The 19,303-nt window shown below is 39.7% G+C and overlaps 1 protein-coding gene across 3 annotated transcripts in view; it reads left to right on the plus strand.

The window, feature by feature from the left end:
- DOCK4 (dedicator of cytokinesis 4) overlaps positions 1-19,303 on the plus strand; it is a 428,604-nt gene that overhangs the window by 271,644 nt on the left and 137,657 nt on the right. For all 3 annotated transcript variants that reach the window (XM_045031826.1, XM_045031832.1, XM_045031842.1), the window contains 10 exons: positions 248-372; positions 2,578-2,740; positions 4,037-4,143; positions 6,021-6,177; positions 9,998-10,095; positions 10,217-10,300; positions 10,424-10,524; positions 12,362-12,443; positions 13,414-13,584; positions 15,206-15,398. In XM_045031826.1, coding sequence (XP_044887761.1) covers positions 248-372; positions 2,578-2,740; positions 4,037-4,143; positions 6,021-6,177; positions 9,998-10,095; positions 10,217-10,300; positions 10,424-10,524; positions 12,362-12,443; positions 13,414-13,584; positions 15,206-15,398 — 1,281 coding nt within the window. The remainder of the gene's footprint in view (positions 1-247; positions 373-2,577; positions 2,741-4,036; positions 4,144-6,020; positions 6,178-9,997; positions 10,096-10,216; positions 10,301-10,423; positions 10,525-12,361; positions 12,444-13,413; positions 13,585-15,205; positions 15,399-19,303) is intronic.

Below are 19,303 nucleotides of genomic sequence, written 5' to 3' on the forward strand. Positions count from 1 at the left end.
TGGCCCATCATTGTTGACACAGTTTCACTGGGAGTTCTGTCCTTTTGCTACTAAACAGCTCTAATTAATCTCATCCCTAGAGAGAGCCAAAGCCAGACTGGCTTTTACTTTGAAACATACACTTAAAAGGGATTTTTCATTCTCATATGGAATTTGCCTCTCTACTTCCTTCCTGCAAAATTCAGGCTGTATTGATGTGGTTTGCATTGCCCCTTATACTGTTGGGTTTTGTGTTTCCTTTCTATAGGCGAAATGAGGAATGATTTATACATCACTATAGAAAGAGGAGAATTTGAAAAAGGAGGAAAAAGTGTGGCCAGAAACGTGGAAGTGACGATGCACATTGTGGACAGTGGTGGCCAAATTTTAAAGGTACTACTTTGACACTAACTGTGAAGAACAAAAATAGAGAGAGTGAAGGCTTGTGTGTAGTGTTGATGCTGAGCAATTATTGTAAATTTAAACTAACAATGTTTTTTCTCAAAATCCTTTTTTATTTCCTGACAGATGATATGATTTGTCATATTAACCTTTACCTGAATGTCCTATTAACAGGCCATATTGCTAAACTGCATATTAGCAAAAGATATGTGATAACTGGCCTTAGAGCAAATATTTTCACTTGTACTGTGAGATATAAATTAAATTCATAATTCTCTCTCCTTAGAATAAGCTACTTGCTACCCCAACTACTGTAGTTTAGTCAATCAGTGATAACTAATATGTTTTTTACAAACCACTTACTCTGTCTTCCATTTTTGTTGGTTGTTTGGTCATAGGTTTTCTGGATATTTTTGTGGCAGCTAACTTTTAATGTTGCAATACTTCAATATTGAGGAAGGTTTTTAAAAATAAAAATGAAAACCTCTAATAAATATGTTCACTTTCAAATATATCCCTCAGTTATTTGATGCTTAGAGAAAAGGCAACAAAGATTAGCAAATGAAGTTATTTTAATTAATTCATAATTATTACAATGTGGAAATTAACCCATTAATTTAAGAGCATAATTAGTTCACTTAATTATATTGAAAGTAGATTTGCCTATTTAAATAAATGGGCCATTCCCAGACCCACCCACTTATTTCTACACTCTCTTTAAGGCACAGAACTGATTTTACACTCTAAAGTGCAAATACAGGAAAGTATCCCTCTTCAGGAAAGTATTTAAGTGGGTATTTAACGTGCATGTTTAATTCCCATTTCAGTCAATAGGCCTTCTGCACATGCTTATAATGAAGCATGTGCTTAAATACTTTCCTGAATTTGTAGCATAGGCACAGATGCAGCAGAGCACCATGTGCTTATATTTTAAGCATATGAATATTTCAGTTAAGTGGAAATACGCATATACTTAAAGTTGAGCATTTGCCTAAGTTCTTTACTCGACTGGAACCTTAAGTACCACCTGTCTAAAACATTCACAAGTGTCCTCGACTTCCCAATATTTTCACTTACAATTCCAGGTACATTTCTTTGAAAATTACCTTTTTCTGTGATGAATTCAAAAGGCAGTCTGATGGTGTCTTCATTGCTCCCAGTAGGACTTGGATTAAGACACAAGGCAGAGATGGCAATGCCTTAGCCTGCAGCTTTTATTGAGCATTTCCATTATCAATAAAGACTCCCAATCGTTATCCGTCCTGTTTTGTCCTGTTCCATTTAAATTGTAGCCTGTCAGTTCTACATGTGTTGAGTCACTTTAATGTTTGACCAAACAGACCAAAGTCCTGAGAGGAGAATGGGAGGTCACACATGGAATGTGCTAAATCTCTGTACAGTATTAAATCTGGCTCCCATTTACATTCTCATACCACATCAGTGCATATCCTCCCACCCACTTCCAACTATAGTCAGGTTTATTGTGAGATGTGACCCTGCTAATGTACCAAATCAGAATGGACTCTTGCCGGTTGCAAAGTTGGGACAAAACAAATAAGGCTAAACCTCACCCTCATGTAATAACACTAGGTGAAGCTCAGACATTTGCAGAGCCCACAGCTATGGTACTTGCTAGCTGCTCTAGAGGAAATCCAAAATCACCATCATCTTGTCACACAAGAATGGGGCAAATATTCCTTCCCTTCTCCAGATTTAATGGCCAGCTCTTGCCCTTAGCATGCTAGCAAGCACCACTTATGTCCTATATGTAATGATAGATAACCTGAAACTTCAAAGTGAAGAAACTTCCAAAACAAATGGCCTGTATTATGTATAAAAAAGTTATAGGGTCATGGCTGCAAAGGATGAAGAGTGTGTTCCAGCTTATATTACCTATAGGAAGTGGGCAGACAGCCCAGAGACTGAAACAGTACAAATCAGCCTGCCCACCTGCTACCCTACAGAGAGGAATCCATAGACCACAAGGCAATCTAAACTGTGTGCTAACCACCTTCAGAGAATACACAGTTGCATTCCCCACGCGTGCAGGGACACACTATTATGAGAGAGAACAAGTTTATTTTAGATTATCCCAAAGATCTTGGAGCCTGGAGAACACCAGTTTCAGGGATGATCTCACAACACTTTATAGTGAATCCATCTTTAAACCTTTAACCCCGTTGTTTTCTTCATTAGGATTTTATCTCCTTTGGCTCTGGAGAGCCGCCAGCTAGCAAGTTCCATTCCTTTGTGCTTTATCACAACAACAGTCCCAGATGGGCTGAGCTGCTGAAACTTCCTATTCCTGTGGATAAGTTCAGGGGAGCACACATCCGCTTCGAATTTCGGCATTGTTCTAGTAAGCCTTGTTCATGATTTATTGCAGTGCTTTGTGTTACAGTTGCATTACGCGTATTGAATTTCATAACATCTAAACAGCACAGAGACATGGGGCAAATATTCTTTACCTATAAAGTTTCATGACACAGCTTTTCCGGTTTTGCTGTCTGCTTTGGTGAAATAGGAAAAAAAATGTAATACCTTGAGAAACTGACCTAATTTTATTGGTCATGAAGGGTGCAAATTTGAACACAAATTCAGGAAATGCAAAATCCAATCCCAGAATTAACTTGGCTAATTGCACAGTGATATCTGTTCACTTACACAGGTAGCAGTCTAACCCAGTAACAGAAAGTATTGCATATACCTGTAGTGTAGCCAGGATAATGTTGTTGTTGGAAGTGGACATTTTCTAACTTTCTGGTTTTTATGTTAGATTAATAATAATAAAAACAAAAACCTCACCAGGGCTAAAATATAAGGCATACTCACAGTTGCAAATACTTTGAGCTGCAAAGCTCAGGTGTGGATCTCAACTTCCCTTGAACTTTAGGATGTTGGGTCCAAGGTTTTGAATTGGGCCCATCTGTAGTAAATACATTGCATCAAAGAAATTACAAGTTCATCACATATCCTCAAAGGAAACCACAAATGGATATAGCAAGGAAAATTCCCTTTGACTTATCTAAAGGCTTGCCTACACTGGCAATTTACAGCACTGCAACTTTCTCGCTTAGGGGTGTTGCCAGTGTAGATTAGCCCTTAGTAACTTTTGGGAATTTGGCATCAATTCCCAGAAAAACAACGCACTCGTAACTTTAGGAAGGGGATTCACTTCATAAACAAACATGAAAAGAAACATAAGCTGTGCTGGTGCTAACTAGATGTAAATGGATGCCAAATATACACATTCACACGTTGGATTATTTTCAGTTGCTTTGTCTAAGGGCTTTCCTTCCCTGCAAAGCTTAGCATAAATGCACTCAAGTTACTCCACTGGTACTAGCCTAGCTCAAGTGAGAACAACCATACTGGGAAACAACACAGAAGCTACACAGAGTGATTGGATTAGCAGTTGATGAGTTGATGTAACTGGAGCTGCTGCATCCGTATTGCACTATTAGCAGAGTGTCAGCAGCACTCAATCTCACACACACACTCTCTCTCTCTCTCTCTCTCTTTACTCCTGACTGGCCAGCTAGCTGGAGTTTAAAGGTTATACCTCAAGCTAACAGTGCAGTAAAGAAAAACGCTACGACATACAGTATAAACCTAAGTCCAGAATGTGCGTGTTTTTATTTATATTTGTTTTCAGCAAAAGAAAAGGGCGAGAAGAAGTTGTTTGGCTTTTCTTTCGTGCCCCTGATGCAGGAAAATGGGAGGACATTGCCAGATGGCACTCATGAACTCATTGTGCACAAGGTAATTTCAGTCAGAAATCATTCTGTGGTGATTCCTCTGAAAAGTACGCCAAATGCCCAGAGGTGTTAAACAAGGGAAGACTGAACTGTTAGCAAATGAGTGATAGTCTTTTGTTAAAATGTCCTCTCAACATTCTGTTGAGCTTATGTTCTCTGTTTATAATTGCAGTTCAACCTAGTTATGTATTTCAATGCAGCACGTACTGTAAAGTCACAGTACCTCTGAATGTAGATTTAAATAAAACCTCAGTTGCATAAATAATTCCATAAAGCTAAAAATTGTCACAAAGTAAAAATAGTCACTCTTGGAATATATTTGACCAGGTTGACCCCTCCCAGGGCCAGCTATTCTGCAGCAGATCTGCTATGTGAGGCCCTTTAAATTTTTTTTTCATTCAAACGTGCATTCAAGAAGCTTTATCTGTGTTGAGATGGAATTTGATATACACCTAATAAATAAAACCACTTGCAATGTGTAGGTGCTGCTCTAGTCAAAAAACTGTGCAGAATGATTAGTCTTTTACACCAGATGTTTGGGTACTATCTAAACCCACAGATCGAATAAGGATTTTACCATCTATAACAAGAGCTACCCATGAAAGCTCTTGTATGGGCAAACATTCTTGTTATGCTGAGATGCAAGCTTAAAATTATTTCTAACTTTGCTATTTGAAAACGCTAGTCATTTTTAATTATGCAACAGGCAGACTCATCTTGTCAATACTTGAACCTGCTCTGGAGCCAGTCAGTGGCTGAGAAGGCCAGAGACAGACTCTGCTGGAGAGAAGACATAAAGAATTAATAAGACTTGTAAAAACTTTTTGTTGTGTTAAGCAACAAAGAGTCCTGTGGCACCTTATAGACTAACAGATGTATTGGAGCATAAGCTTTCGTGGGTGACTACCCACTTCATTGATGCATCTGACGAAGTGGGTATTCACCCACAAAAGCTTATGCTCCCAAACGTCTGTTAGTCTATAAGGTGCCACATGACTCTTTGTTGCTTTTTACAGGTCCAGACTAACACGGCTACCCCTCTGATACTTTGTTGTGTTAGACTCTAGTACCGATAACATACTAGATCGGGGTAGGCAACCTATGGCACGGGTGCCAAAGATGGCACGTGAGCTGATTTTCAGTGGCACTCACACTGCCCGGGTCCTGGCCACCGGTCCGGGGGGCTCTGCATTTTAATTTAATTTTAAATGAAGCTTCTTAAACATTTTAAAAACCTTATTTACTTTACATACAACAATAGTTTAGTTATATATTATAGACTTGTAGAAAAAGACCTTCTAAAAACATTAAAATGTATTACTGGCACGCGTAATCCTTAATTTAGAGTGAATAAAAGACGACTCGGCATACCACTTCTGAAAGGTTGCCGACCTCTGTACTAGATGTTTAAGTATATTTTTGAAATAGGGTGGTTTAAAACATCAGGGTGCTCAGTTTTTCTGCTGTTTCTCTGTGCGTTTATAATGCAAATCTAATCTTTGGACATTTGTGCTGTTCTTATAAATGTTTAAACATCTTTAAGAGACATGTCTGGTTGCTTCATAATTTATTCAATGATTTGTATGTGCATTATTTTAAGTTGTGTGTTTTGAGAGGTGCTTGATTAAAGATTGTAGGCTATCTATGTAAAATAAAGCAGCCAGCAACAAAAACAATGCAACGTTTTACATGTAAAGTTTTTGAAACAAAAAACATACTGTTTCTAACAGATTTGGCTTGTTGCAATGCAGTTTGGGTGAATGCCTCCACTGGTGAAAATTGTCATAGCTCCATTGACTTCAACAGAGCTACCACAGTTTGCACAAGATGAATCCTTTGTTTTTATTAATTGCAATGATTTTAACTTGGTTGTTTTCACAGTGTGAAGAAAACACAAACCTTCAGGATTCTAGTCGCTACCTCAAACTCCCCTTTTCAAAGGGAATTCTCCTAGGGAATAACCACCAAGGAATAAAAACTACTAAAGAGTCTTTCTGGATTACATCTTTTCTCTGCTCCACTAAACTCACGCAAAATGGTAAGATGATATGTTGATTATTTAAACATGATGAACTCAAGTGAATTTGATGGGTGGTCTTTTCAACACCAAACGGGCACTAAAGCACTCGTGTTGTGACATAAAAGATAGCTGATGCTCTGTTTTGAGGTTTTAAAAATCAGTATTTTTCCTTAATTTTGATGACCAGATGAAAACAAATGGTACATGGTGAACCACTGAATTTATGCAGTTCAAGGATGCTTTTAAATTAACATAATATTGGAATCACATACGTTTTTTAGAATCAGTCATCAAAACCCAGCTGCTTTGAAAAAAATCTCTTAATCTGTTTATTTGATAGTTTTTTTAAAAATGTTTATTTTAGACTTCAGGGTAAAGCAGTTTTCATTTAATTAGATGGTTATTGCATTTCTGATATGGCATTGCTTTCCCCCCGTTTAAGTCAATGATCATTTAGCAAGTTATGATTAATGAAAATAACCTTATATTCCTGATAGTGTTGTGAATATATAATCTGTGATGAGGCATACAGGCAGATTTATGTTTTGAGTTTTTCCAGTATACCACATAAGATTCTTGGCTTGGTTCCCGTATGCCTAATAGTACGATTCATTACAGCAAGGAAGTGTGGCAGGGCACCTCCTTCGTCTCGCCACACTTAGCACTTCCCCTCTCTGGCGATGGTGGGCCTGGGGTAATCAGCCCCATTCAGGCAGGGGTTGCCTTCCCCCTTCGGTGCTCCCTTGGTCGTATTTTCAGGATAGGCCTGAGGGTTGTCCTAAGGGGTGATCCTCCACCAAACAAAAAGGAAACAGTCTCATAAACAAAAAAACCCCACAGGATTGGTACCTTTCGCTGCCTCCTCACTGGTGCAGGGTGTCGTCCTGTTGGTTGCTCTGGGGTGTCAGTCCTTCCCCTGGCAGGCACTCAGGTTTGGTACTTTCCCCTATGGGAAGGAGCACAACCTCTCACCCTGGAGATGCTTATTTCTCTACTGCCACTAGCCCGGCAGCAGCTTCTCTCTCTCTTCCTCCTTTCTCGCACCAGAGGAGGGGATTTTAAAGGCCTCAGGCAGCCCTTACTTGGAATCAGGTGTCCCTCATTGACCTGAGCTAACTCTTCAGCTAGTAGGGAAGAGGACCTTTAATATTCTGGGGCTAATGTATCTGCCTTCTAGCGCCCCCTTGCAGCCATCCAGCCTGACTTTGTCACAGAAACTACTCACAACTAGATCTTTTTTTCTCATAAATATTCTTTATATGCACTTGGGACAGTTCTTTGATATCCTCTTTTGTTTTTGTTTTTTGTTTTGTTTTTTGTGTTTTGGTTTCATTGTTGTTAGTTTTTGTTTTGAATGCTCTGAAACCATTTATTACTGCCAGTTTAGTAGAGATGCTGTGGTTTCCCCATGGGATGTGTTCTGCCAGTTGTTGTTCAGCAGGAACACCAGGAAGTCAATGACCAGTTGAATGTTGTAGACTAGCTAGTCCTCAGTCGTTTTTGCATGTCCGATAGCCATAGGCAGACAGAGGACCTTTTTCATTTGAATTTTGATAGTAGGCACGACTTCATTGACCTTGGCCACCATGTTCGCAATGTGAATGAGGAGAGAGCAGAACTTACCAGTTTTGTTCAGACCTGGACCAAGGATACGCAGAATCTGTTAAATCAGTGACTCTGAAGCCAGGAAGGCATCGTAATTTTTTAGGCAACTTTTTCACTAGCTTCTTTTTCTTGTTGAGTTTCTTCAGAGCCTCTGTGTTTGTGTGAGGATTGTTGACTGCTTTGGCCTCATCACAATGTTGCTGGTCTCCCAGCATGCAGACTGAGAATTTAGGACATGGGGTGGACTTAGGCCTGACTTTGCCAGAGAAACACTTATCCTTCTGTGGGTCATAGTTTTTTAGATTGATCTGCAAATCTACAGTTTCCAAGAAATTGTGGTTTCACTTGAGTTCCTTTACAGGACCTTCCTCAATGCTTTGTGGAGGGTGTTGTTGTAAAGCTTCTCTCTCCCAAGTATCTTCTTTGGGAAGGTTCATGTTCGTGAGTTTCTAGCCCCTCATTCTGAATAAACAAAAAAATGCCAGAACATTGCATTCTTAGGAAATGAATGCAAAGGACATGGATGTTTGGTCATGTGAACATTAACTCTGTTGGGATTCTGCATGTTTATTAAAAATAGTTAACAAAATTTAGATTATACATAGATTTACTTTTATCCAGCAAACAACTGTATCAAATTAACTAGTACAAATTTTACTAAGTAGGTCTGTTTGTTTGTTCATTTTTCAAAGTTATGAGAGAGCCAGATGTGCCTAGACACAAAGGGTATCTACCCAGTCTGTAAATAGGAGGTGAGGACATTTTAGCCAGTTGGCTTGCATTCAGTACTGATGCTCATTACCAGTTGAAATGAGCACAAAGAAGCAGCTGTTCCACAATGAAAGACATGCAATATTAGAGTGTGTATTTCAAGTGATGGACCTGTACTTAAAATTAATCTATCCACATTCCAACAAACACCATTCAATTTCTGATGATAATTAATAAGAAAACAGGAGTGACTGCACTTGGGGGATTCTGGAATTCCCAGAACTGAACTTTTCAGAATATTATACATACTATATATGGGAATTTCATATTCCATTTTGGAGAATAGTAGGCCACGTGACTTTCCCTCACAAGAAAACTTTAGGATTTATGGGAGAAGGATAGAAACTTAATCCCAAATGTTTTCCTTATAAAGATGATGGTAACCCTTTTTTTTTTTTAACTCAAGAAGTTAGATCAAAACCACTGCCGTAGTGCCAAAGGGTTTATTTTTTAAACTAACAAATCAGCTCATGTTTAAAGAGTAGGCTTGTGAAATGTGAGTTTTTCGCTCCTCTTGAGTGCAATTTTTTTCACCACCATTGACTTTTTCCCCATTCAAACCTCCATTTTCCTGAAGGGTTTGTTATATTCTCATATCTCTGTTGAGAACTGTTTCATTTTCTGGTTTCTCTTGACATGTGAAAGTGATGGTCTCTTTTCCCTGTCACCAGGGATTCTCAGACCTCATATTGTTCTCATATTCAGTTTATTTCATTTATACTTGAACTATTCTCTAGTTGTATTTTTCCCCTTAAATGATTTATTTGAAGTGAACATCTGAGAGTTGAATTTTTTTATCCCCAACAAATCCTTTGTAATGAGAATCAACCCTCCACCCGTCTAGTTCCTTAAGAAAAAAAGTCAAAGTAAACATTTTTCCTGCTATGTCTTTAGCCAATCTCACTCCTTGACGAGTCAAAGATGATCCAAGAATCAAGTTACATTGCTAGTTGCACCATCCAAAAGTTGCATTTCATCAAAGATATGGTGCATAGATGCTTGAAGAAGGAAGGAGAGAGCAGCAATCTGGCATTGGTCCTTATACCCATGCAGAATTCCATTGAATTCTACATGGGGGCTTAAGGGTCTACCTGCATGGATCCCTGCTGCACTCTCTGACTTAAAGTGGTTTCCATCATACACAGGGTTTACAGTTTGGTTCAATGGCTCTCAGCACCTCCCCTATACAAATTGTTCCAACACTCCTGTCCCTTTTCTGGAATGGGGTCCTGAGGCTGGCCTTAATCAAGCATGATCTCTTTGACAAGTGTTCAAAATTATTAATGGAGCGATTGCAAGTTGTGGGTGAACAAGCTGGCCAGACCATGTTACTGCAGACCATAGGCAGTTCCCTTATGAGATGATGTAAGCTCATTTTTCGTATATGGGTTGCAATTGAAGAATTTTAAAACCTGAAGTGCTGGCATTCTTTCAGCTGTAATCTCCAGTGTGTTTTTTGCAGGGGATATGCTTGACCTTCTTAAGTGGAGAGCCCACCCGGACAAAATTGCAGGCTGCCTCACAAAACTAAAAGAAATCGATGGTTCAGAAATAGTAAAGGTATATATTGTTCTTTCCTTGTTTGCTTTGGAATTAACTAATGTAAAGAAAATAATTTCTTTACATCTTACAAAGAAGTACATTTGATAATTAATTATTGTTATTCTTTCTTCACTTATAGTTTCTTCAAGACACACTGGATACTTTATTTGGCATTTTAGATGAAAATTCCCAAAAATATGGGTCAAAAGTATTTGATTCTTTGGTAAGTTGTATTTCATGGTTTTCCATAACCATGCTTACAGTAAAGATACTTGATAATTTTTAAATAAGATTTTAACACTTTAAGAAATGAGAAAGGGCATTAACATTTTTCTTTTTTCTTTAGGTTCACATAATAAATTTGCTGCAGGACAGCAAGTTTCATCATTTTAAGCCAGTAATGGACACTTACATTGAAAGTCATTTTGCAGGTGCACTTGCATACAGGTAAGGGCCTAACTTTTTGTAACTGTTTGGAATTTTGACAATTATAGGTACTAAGCAGAGCCAGCCATAAACTTCAATTTATACATGTATTGAACTTAATTTCTTCTGATCCTATATTTTAATCCCCAAAATGAAGTCCAATAATAGCTGAAATAATTTTAAATGATCAGAGAAACGACTTCCTTCAGTTCTAATATTGGATTAAGAACTAGATTTAGAATAGTCTATCCTCAACTTGAGCATAATGGGTGAAAACCAGATTTTGATCTTGGATTTGAACAGCAAGTAAAAATTAAATAAATAAATTGCATTCCTCTTTATGTTACTTGCCACCACAGTTTAGCTAGCTAGATCTTAAAGTAGAGCCAGTTGAAATTTTAAATTCCAAATTTCAAAAATCTTGGGCAAATTTTTGCAAAATATTCTGTCCATCTTGCACCCTTCTGCTCCCCTCGACCTGCTCAACTTAAAATCCACTTCTTCCCCAAACTTTTCCAATGCTGATCTCACCAGTGGTGTCCTTTTATTCAGGCCCACCTGAAATGTAGCAATTGATGTCTGGGTTTTTTGGACTGTAAATTCTAATATTCCTATTATTCATCTCATGATGAACAGCAGCCACCTGGAGGATATTATATGGCTACATAACTGTTTAGGGCAGGAAGTGAAGATCATGGTGGTGATCCTGAAAGACTTACACACATGTTTAAGTTTATGTCCTAAAAAGTCCCACTGATTTCAGTGGAACTTCCCACAGTACTTTTAAATTTAAATACATGCATAAGTCTTCGCAGGATCAGGGCTTTGTACTATATCCAACTGAAGATTCTTAGGTATTCAGAATGCAAGTATCCACACTGGAATTTGGCCCACTATTGTAAAAAATACCATGGGATCGTTAATGACTGTAGATGGTTAGGAGGACATTTCTTATACATCTAAATCAAGAGAGACTGCTTCCAGCAATGCAGTACCCTACCATCATGTCATTCTACTGCCTCAGAGTATACAGTACTGAATACTGAATCATGAACATCCCTTATTTCCATACTCTGCTTAGTCATTTTTGTTTACCATCTAAGGGCTTGTCTACACTTACTGGGGGATCAACACGTGGCGATTGATGCATCGGCAGTCAATTTAGCGGGTCTAGTGAAGACCCACTAAATTGACCGCAGAACACTCTCCCGTCGACTCCTGTACTCCTCCTGAATGAGAATCGCAAGGGGAATTGACAGGAGAGTGTCTCCCATCGACATAGCGTAGTATGGACCCCGCGGTAAGTAGATCTAAGTATGTCGACTTCAGCTACGCTATTCACGTAGCTGAAGTTGCGTAACTTAGATCGATCTCCCCCCGTAGTGGAGACAAGGCCTAAGTACTGTTCAGGTCCAATGTTGCTTAGTTTTAGTGATCTAATGAGATCACAATTCAAAATCACACGACTTCAGGGAGAAGCAGAGACTATTTTAAATGCAAATTGATTTGTTCTTATGCATTAAATGAGTTTTTGCATCTTTATCAAAAGCTATTTAAGTGTTTATACTTAATACCACTTTCAAATTTTTCATTAACTGTCAGATGACTTTGTAGCATATCTACAGTTGAGTGAAAGTTTGGCCCTGTTATTATGCACAATACACTGCCTTTACAAGTTGAGCAAAATGGTAATGGCTGGAAGAAGACACCTTGTATTATTGAAACTTTTTTTTGTTTATTGTATGAAAGCTATTTGTTCACATTTCAAATCCTAAATTTGATAGTCCATATTAAGAAATTTGTTAAGTCACGCTTTTCACGCTTCTGTACTGTAATCATTTTCTTTTTTATGTTCTAGAGATCTTATAAAAGTACTTAAGTGGCATGTTGATCGAGTAACAGACATGGAGATACAAGAGCATATCCATGAAGTGTTAAAGGTAATAGAAATCATCAGAGACAATAACATACCTGACCAGTGCATATAGCAGTACTAATTTAAATCAATTGACTTCACATGCATAGTAGGTATGAGCAGTAGAATTTCAAAACCTGTTCAGTGCACTCACACACCAGTTGGGTACAGTCAGCCAGTTTATTCACCCTTCTGGAAACTCTTAATTGTGAAAAAGAGTTGATTCATGGTGTTCACTCCAGTAGAACTCAGGAACTGAGGACTTATTTGTTGATTGCAATACGGATAGTGGTTGGTTTCAAGAAACCTTATTAGATTACACATGTGGTAATTATGTCTGTGATAAAATAGAAGACTACAATGACCAGATAAAGCAATTTAATGTGACAGTCCTTGTGTCCCAGACAGTTCTATTAAAATTGGAGTTTTGGTTTGGTTTCAGTCAAACCAAGCTACCATCAGTCACCCTCTCTGTTCCTCTTTCTCTGCCTCTCTGTTATCCATTTCCCTCCTCACTTGCAGCTGTTGGCATAAGGTCTCGCCTCACCTCTTACTTGAAGTTGAACATTGTGTTGTTATCAATCTGCTTAGTATATACTCCAGCAATTTGCAACTTCAGGTCAGCTTGTTTTGTCACTGATGATGCCTCATTCTCTGGTTACCGTTAAGGGGAAAGCATTTTTGTTTAAATGGGAAAACAAATAACTAGATTTCCTAGTCCTCAGTGCTACCTCTTGATGAGCAAGTACTCCCTGGTGTATAGATTTTATTAAAGGAAAAAGAGTAAAAAATGTTGAGAGGCCTTATTAAAAGATTGGCAGTAGATCACTGCTAATAAGATTAAAAACTTTCCAGAATTAAATGGCATATTCTCCATACTGACAAATGCTCTAAATATGTTTGAATTATATAATTTTTCTATGTTTTATGTTTACTAATTTTAAAGAAGAATGAGTTCAATATGATTCAGGATCTTTGTGTTTTGACATTTGAAGGCACAAGAATATATCTTTAAATATATAGTTCAGTCTCGGAGGCTGTTCTCGCTTGCCACTGGTGGACAAAATGAGGAGGAATTCCGCTGCTGTGTTCAAGAGCTGCTTATGTCAATACGATTTTTCCTTTCCCAAGAGAGTAAAGGGGCTAGCGCTTTATCTCAATCCCAAGTAAGTATCATGAGTTTGCTCAGTTTGATTATTATCATTACCAGTATTCAATGGGAAAATGTGTGCGCGCGTGTGTTTGTTACATAGAACGTCAAATTCATGTTGTCTGTAGTAAATTGATAGTTCCCGTTAATGCTTGCACCGGTTGTGGCTTATAATGGAAATTTTCCATACCTCTAACTTCTGAATAGCAGAACTAGGGTTACCTTAGCCAGACTATTTGTTTTGAATTGGAAAGGGATTGTATTCTGTTAATACTTGCTCCAGTGGTTAGAAGAAATCATAACTGCAAAACAGAAATCGAATGATGTCTCCACATGATTTTGGGTATTCAGTGTTGCATCATTGCCCAGCTTCTTTAAGCACCTTGATACCTGATCTCTTGAACCCCCCAAAAGATTTCTCACTTTTGAAGGTTTAGTATAATAATCTTGCTAATGAGCACATTCTGCTGTAATCAGATCCTTAAATTACACTGGGCCTATTAAAATTGACCAGTGCAAAAGGCAGTGTTCAAAACACATTGAGAACAACTCTAAAAATCCAGAATTTTATGCAATGAACAGAGCTCTCACTTTGGGAAAAACATTGGACCCTAGGTATCTTCAGAAAATGTTTGAGTGCATCCCCAGCCCTCTCCATGTCAGATTCTCCTGACCAAAGCTCTGCTTTTCCATGATAGTTCATCCCTTTGAGCTGCACGGAAAACTGTTTCAGGGAAATAGCAGAGAGATGATTAGGCCAAATTCTTCCATTGGATCTCATATAAGCAGCTTAACTGAAGTATTTTGGCAGAATCATATAAATGAGCAACTCTGGGATTTTCCCACATTCCCCGTGGTATCTTTAACCCTCTAGCTGTGTACATCATCCACACTGGGGCCAACACTAAAAGGAGATGAAATGGCTAGAATAAATGATTTTCATTTCAATGAACTAGAGTCAGAAAGGAAGAAGGAAAGACATTCCAGGTTCTAACTACTTTTACGTAATGTGACTTTCTTTTTCTTCAGTATTTCTTGTTTATCTTCCAAATCCATTTCTTTCTCCAATGAACTACTAGCTCTATTTTTAGATTTCTAAAGTTAACTGATAGTTCCAGTGCTGTTTCCATCCAAAATAACCTCTTTAAATATTGGAAAAAATGAGAGAGAGACTGTTATATTCCTTACCTAGGGGAACCTCAATGTCACCTATTCGTGGTGTCTGCCAGTTTCTGTTGTCCTTGTGAATGAATAATCTCCTCTTACTTGTGGCTCTTGTGAAGCCTGTAAGTGATAAAGTATCTGTAGTCAAAGTCCAGTTGATTTATTTGATAAAAGTTGGGATGTTCATGAGAGGGAAAAACAAAGAACAGTAAATAATAGGCTGAATTGTGTTTTAAAAGAAAATAAATATATAGCTTTAAATCTGAGTAACGAGGATATTTCTTCTTAAATTCTAACTAATTGATTTGAATGCTTCAAATCTGAATCACATTTTATAACTTGAAATTGAAATGTGAAAATAGGTTCCCATGACTGCTAAAAGTGTGTGATGCCCTTGTCACTGGTCACTGTAAATGCTGAAAATTTCAAGTGTGTTTCACTGTATTTAATTGGTATTTTTTAACCTTCTTTAGGCTGTGTTTCTCTGCTCCTTCCCAGCTGTATACTCTGAGCTGCTGAAGCTCTTTGATGTGCGAGAGGTGGCAAACTTGGTACATGATACTCTAGGAAGCTTGCCAACCATCATGCATGTGGATGAATCCCTTCAAGCTGTTAAACTGCAGTGCATTGGTAAAACAGTGGAAAGTCAACTATACACTAATCCAGGTAAGGTGATAACATCCTGAGCTGCCTGCAGTCAGAAAAGCCTTAATGACGTCTCTCATGCACAGGTCAACAGAGGCAGGGTTTCATAGTTATGTTTTTTGAAAGTTACAATTCCCAAAGCATTGTTTTGCAAAGACAGTTACACTAAAAAAGTCTCTATTTTACAAAATGTGGTCAGTAAGATTCCAGTTGTAAAACGTGAGACTAGTAATGGCCAAAGCTGTGGTTGTGTTTGAACCATGAGCTAGTGCTGGATAGGTGTAGGCATGTGGAGTTTTTGTTACATATTTAGCTCTGCTAATGTGTCTTTTTGTGAAAGTTACAAGCTTTTTTTTATCTTAATGGGAAGTCCTGGAGTCTAATTCTTAGACACCCAAAAGGAGTTTTGTCTCTGTAAATATTGCAAGTTCAGGACCTATGATCCTCCATTGCCCTACACCAGTTTTATGCTGTTGTGTCTCCACTGAGATCAATGGAGTCATGACAGCATAAAACTGTAGTAATACCTATATGTGTGGTACCAGGGTAGCTATGTAATAGAGAAATCAAAGAGGTTTGTAGAAAGAGCAGACTTACCACTGGAAGCAGTACTTTATGAGAATGGAACACAACCACTTCCCCATTCATACTGCAATTTCTTCTTGTACATTGTGAAAGTGGCCGACTCCCAGAGCCTGATCCTCCAGCAGCCCCATAGCTCCTTGTCTGCTTTGTACCACTTCAGTAATGCAAACCAGATAGAAATCTAGCAGATCCGACTACTTGGGGACCCTCTTGGTGTAAGAAGTATATCACAAGTAGGGCCAGAATATTGCTGTGCTCTGTCTATCCCTGGAAACCATAATTGGACTGCTCTAAGTTGTGGACAAATCAGCCCCAGTATCCCTGAGTGCAGAGGGGCTTAAAACACATTTGTCAGAATACACTCTGCCCCCTTCTCCCTTTGGCTATTCCGAGCAGAGCTCTGTTGCAGTGAGAATTTGGCCTATTATTTTATGTACATGGGAAGGACTGAATATGTGGATTTTTGGCTGCATCCTAGCCAGAGTGACTTTAATCTATCTCTGTTTATTCGTACAACGTGACACCAAAGATGAGATGACAATGATATTGAATTTTAACACAGCAAACTTTGGAAAGGCAAAACAAATGGAAGAAGCGTTAATTGGAATTTTCAAAAGCACCTCAGTGACTTAGGAGCACAAGCCCCATGAAAGATGCATAGGTGTTTTACTTACAGTAATTTAATGATAAAAGAAAATTAGAAGGGCAAGCTCAATACAAACAGAAGTGGCAGAATATTTCAGAATGATCTGGGAAGAGTAGGAACATTAGCAGTTAGTGCAGGGGTGGGCAAACTTTGTGGGCCGAGGGCCACATCTCGGTGGGGAAATTGTATGCAGGGCTGGGGCACGGGGTTGGGGTGTGGGTGCAGAGTGCAGGAAGGAACTCAGGACAAGGGATTGGGGCAGAGGAGGGGTGCAGGGTGTATGAGGAGGCTTAGGGAAGGGGGTTGGGGTGCAGGAGGAGTGCATGGTGCGGCAGAGGGATCAGGGCAGAGGGTTGAGGTGTGCAGGGCACAGCAGGGAGCTCAGGGAAGGGGGTTGGGATGCAGGAGAGGTGCAAGGTGCAGGCAGGGGGCTTAGGGCAGGTTTTTGGGGGGCAGAGTGCAGGAGGGGTTCGGGCTCTGGCCCAGCACTGCTTACCTAACGTGGCTCCAGGTGGCAGCGCCGCGCACCGGGACCAGGGCAGGCTGCTCTGTCTCCGGCCCCTCACTGGTCCAGGAAGCACTGCGGCCCCTGGGGGAGGGAGGGCGGAGGTCTCCGCATGCTCTGCCCTTGCCGTGCCTTCAGGTACCTCCCCTGAAGCTCCCATTGGCCATGGTTCCCCTTTCCTAGCCAATGGGAGCTGTAGGGGGCGGTGCCTGGAAGCCAGGGCAATGCACGGAGCCCTCTGCCCCCCTGCCCGGGGCCTGCAGGGACGTGGTGCTGGCTGCTTCTGAGAGCGGTGCGGGGCCCACGGCACCACGGGGGGCAATCCCACAGGCTGGATCCAAAGCCCCGAGGGGCCGGATCTGGCCCACGGGCCGTAGTTTGCCCACCCCTGAGTTAGTGCCATATGCCATTCAAAGTAGAGTCATAGAGTCTGGGGGTTGGACTAGATGACCTCCTGAGGTCCCTTCCAACCCTGAGATTCTATGAGTCATAGACTTTAAGGTCAGAAGGAACCATTATGATTGTCTAGTCTGACCTCCTGCACAATGCCAGCCACAGAATCTCACCCACCCATTCCTGTAATAAACCCCTAACCTATGTCTGAGCTATTGAAGTCCTCAAATCATGGTTTAAAGACTTCAAGGTGCAGAAAATTCTCTAGCAAGTGACTCATGCCCCATGCTGCAGAGGAAGACGATAAACCCCGAGGGCCTCTGTCGAATTTGCCCTGGTGGAAAATTCCTTTCCAACCCCAAATATGGCAATCAGCTAAACCCTGAGCATGTGGGCAAGATTCACCAGCCAGACACCCAGGAAAGAATTCTCTGTAGTAACTCAGATCCCACCCCATCTAACATCCCATCACAAGCCATTGAGCATATAGTCAAAGATCAATTAATTGCCAAAATTAGGCTATCCCATCATACCATCCGCTCCATAAACTTATTAAGCATAGTCTTGAAGCCAGATATATCTTTTGCCCCCACTGCTCCCCTTGAAAGGCTGTTCCAGAACTTCACTCCTCTGATGGTTAGAAACCTTCGTCTAATTTCAAGTCTAAACTTCCTGATGGCCAGTTTATATCCATTTGTTCTTGTGTCCACATTGGTACTGAGTTTAAATAATTCCTCTTCCTCCCTGGTATTTATCCCTCTGATATATTTATAGAGAGCAATCATATCTCCCCTCAGCCTTCTTTTGGTTAGGCTAAACAAGCCAAGCTCTTTGAGTCTCCTTTCATAAGACAGGTTTTCCATTCCTTGGATCATCCTAGTAGCCCTTCTCTGAACCTGTTCTAGTTTGAATTCATCCTTCTTAAACATGGGAGACCAGAACTGCACACAGTATTCCAGATGAGGTCCCACCAGTGCCTTGTATAACGGTACTAACAGCTCCTTATCTCTACTGGAAATACCTCGCCTGATGCATCCCAAGACCGCATTAGCTTTTTTCACGGCCATATTACATTGACGGCTCATAGTCATCCTGTGATCAACCAATACTCCAAAGTCCTTCTCCTCCTCTGTTACTTCTGACTGATGAGTCCCCAGCTTATAACAAAAATTCTTGTTATTAATCCTTAAATGCATGACCTTGCACTTTTCACTATTAAATTTCATCCTATTATTATTACTAGTTTACAAAGTCATCCAGATCTTCCTGTACGATATCCTGGTCCTTCTTTCTATTGGCAATATCTCCCAACTTTGTGTCATCCACACACTTTATTAGCACATTTCCACTTTTTTGTGCTAAGGTGAGTAATAAAAAGATTAAATAAGATTGGTCCCAAAACCGATCCCTGAGGAACTCCACTAGTAACCTCCCTTCAGCCTGAGAGTTGACCTTTCAGTATGACCCATTGTAGTCTCCCCTTTAACCAGTTCCTTATCCACCTTTCAGTTTTCATATTGATCCCCATCTTTTCCAATTTAACTAATAATTCCCCTTGTGGAACTGTATCAAATGCCTTACTGAAATTGAGGTAAATTAGATCCACTGTGTTTCCTTTGTCTAAAAAATCTGTTACCTTCTCAAAGAAGGTGATCATGTTTATTTGGCATGATCTACCCTTTGTAAAACCATGCTGTATTTTGTCCCAATTACCATTGACCTCAATATCCTTAACTACTTTCTCCTTCAACATTTTTTCCAAGCCCTTGCATACTACAGATGTCAAATTAACAGGCC

This window comes from Mauremys mutica, chromosome 1 (assembly GCF_020497125.1).
Source record: "Mauremys mutica isolate MM-2020 ecotype Southern chromosome 1, ASM2049712v1, whole genome shotgun sequence".
NCBI lineage: Eukaryota > Metazoa > Chordata > Testudines > Geoemydidae > Mauremys > Mauremys mutica.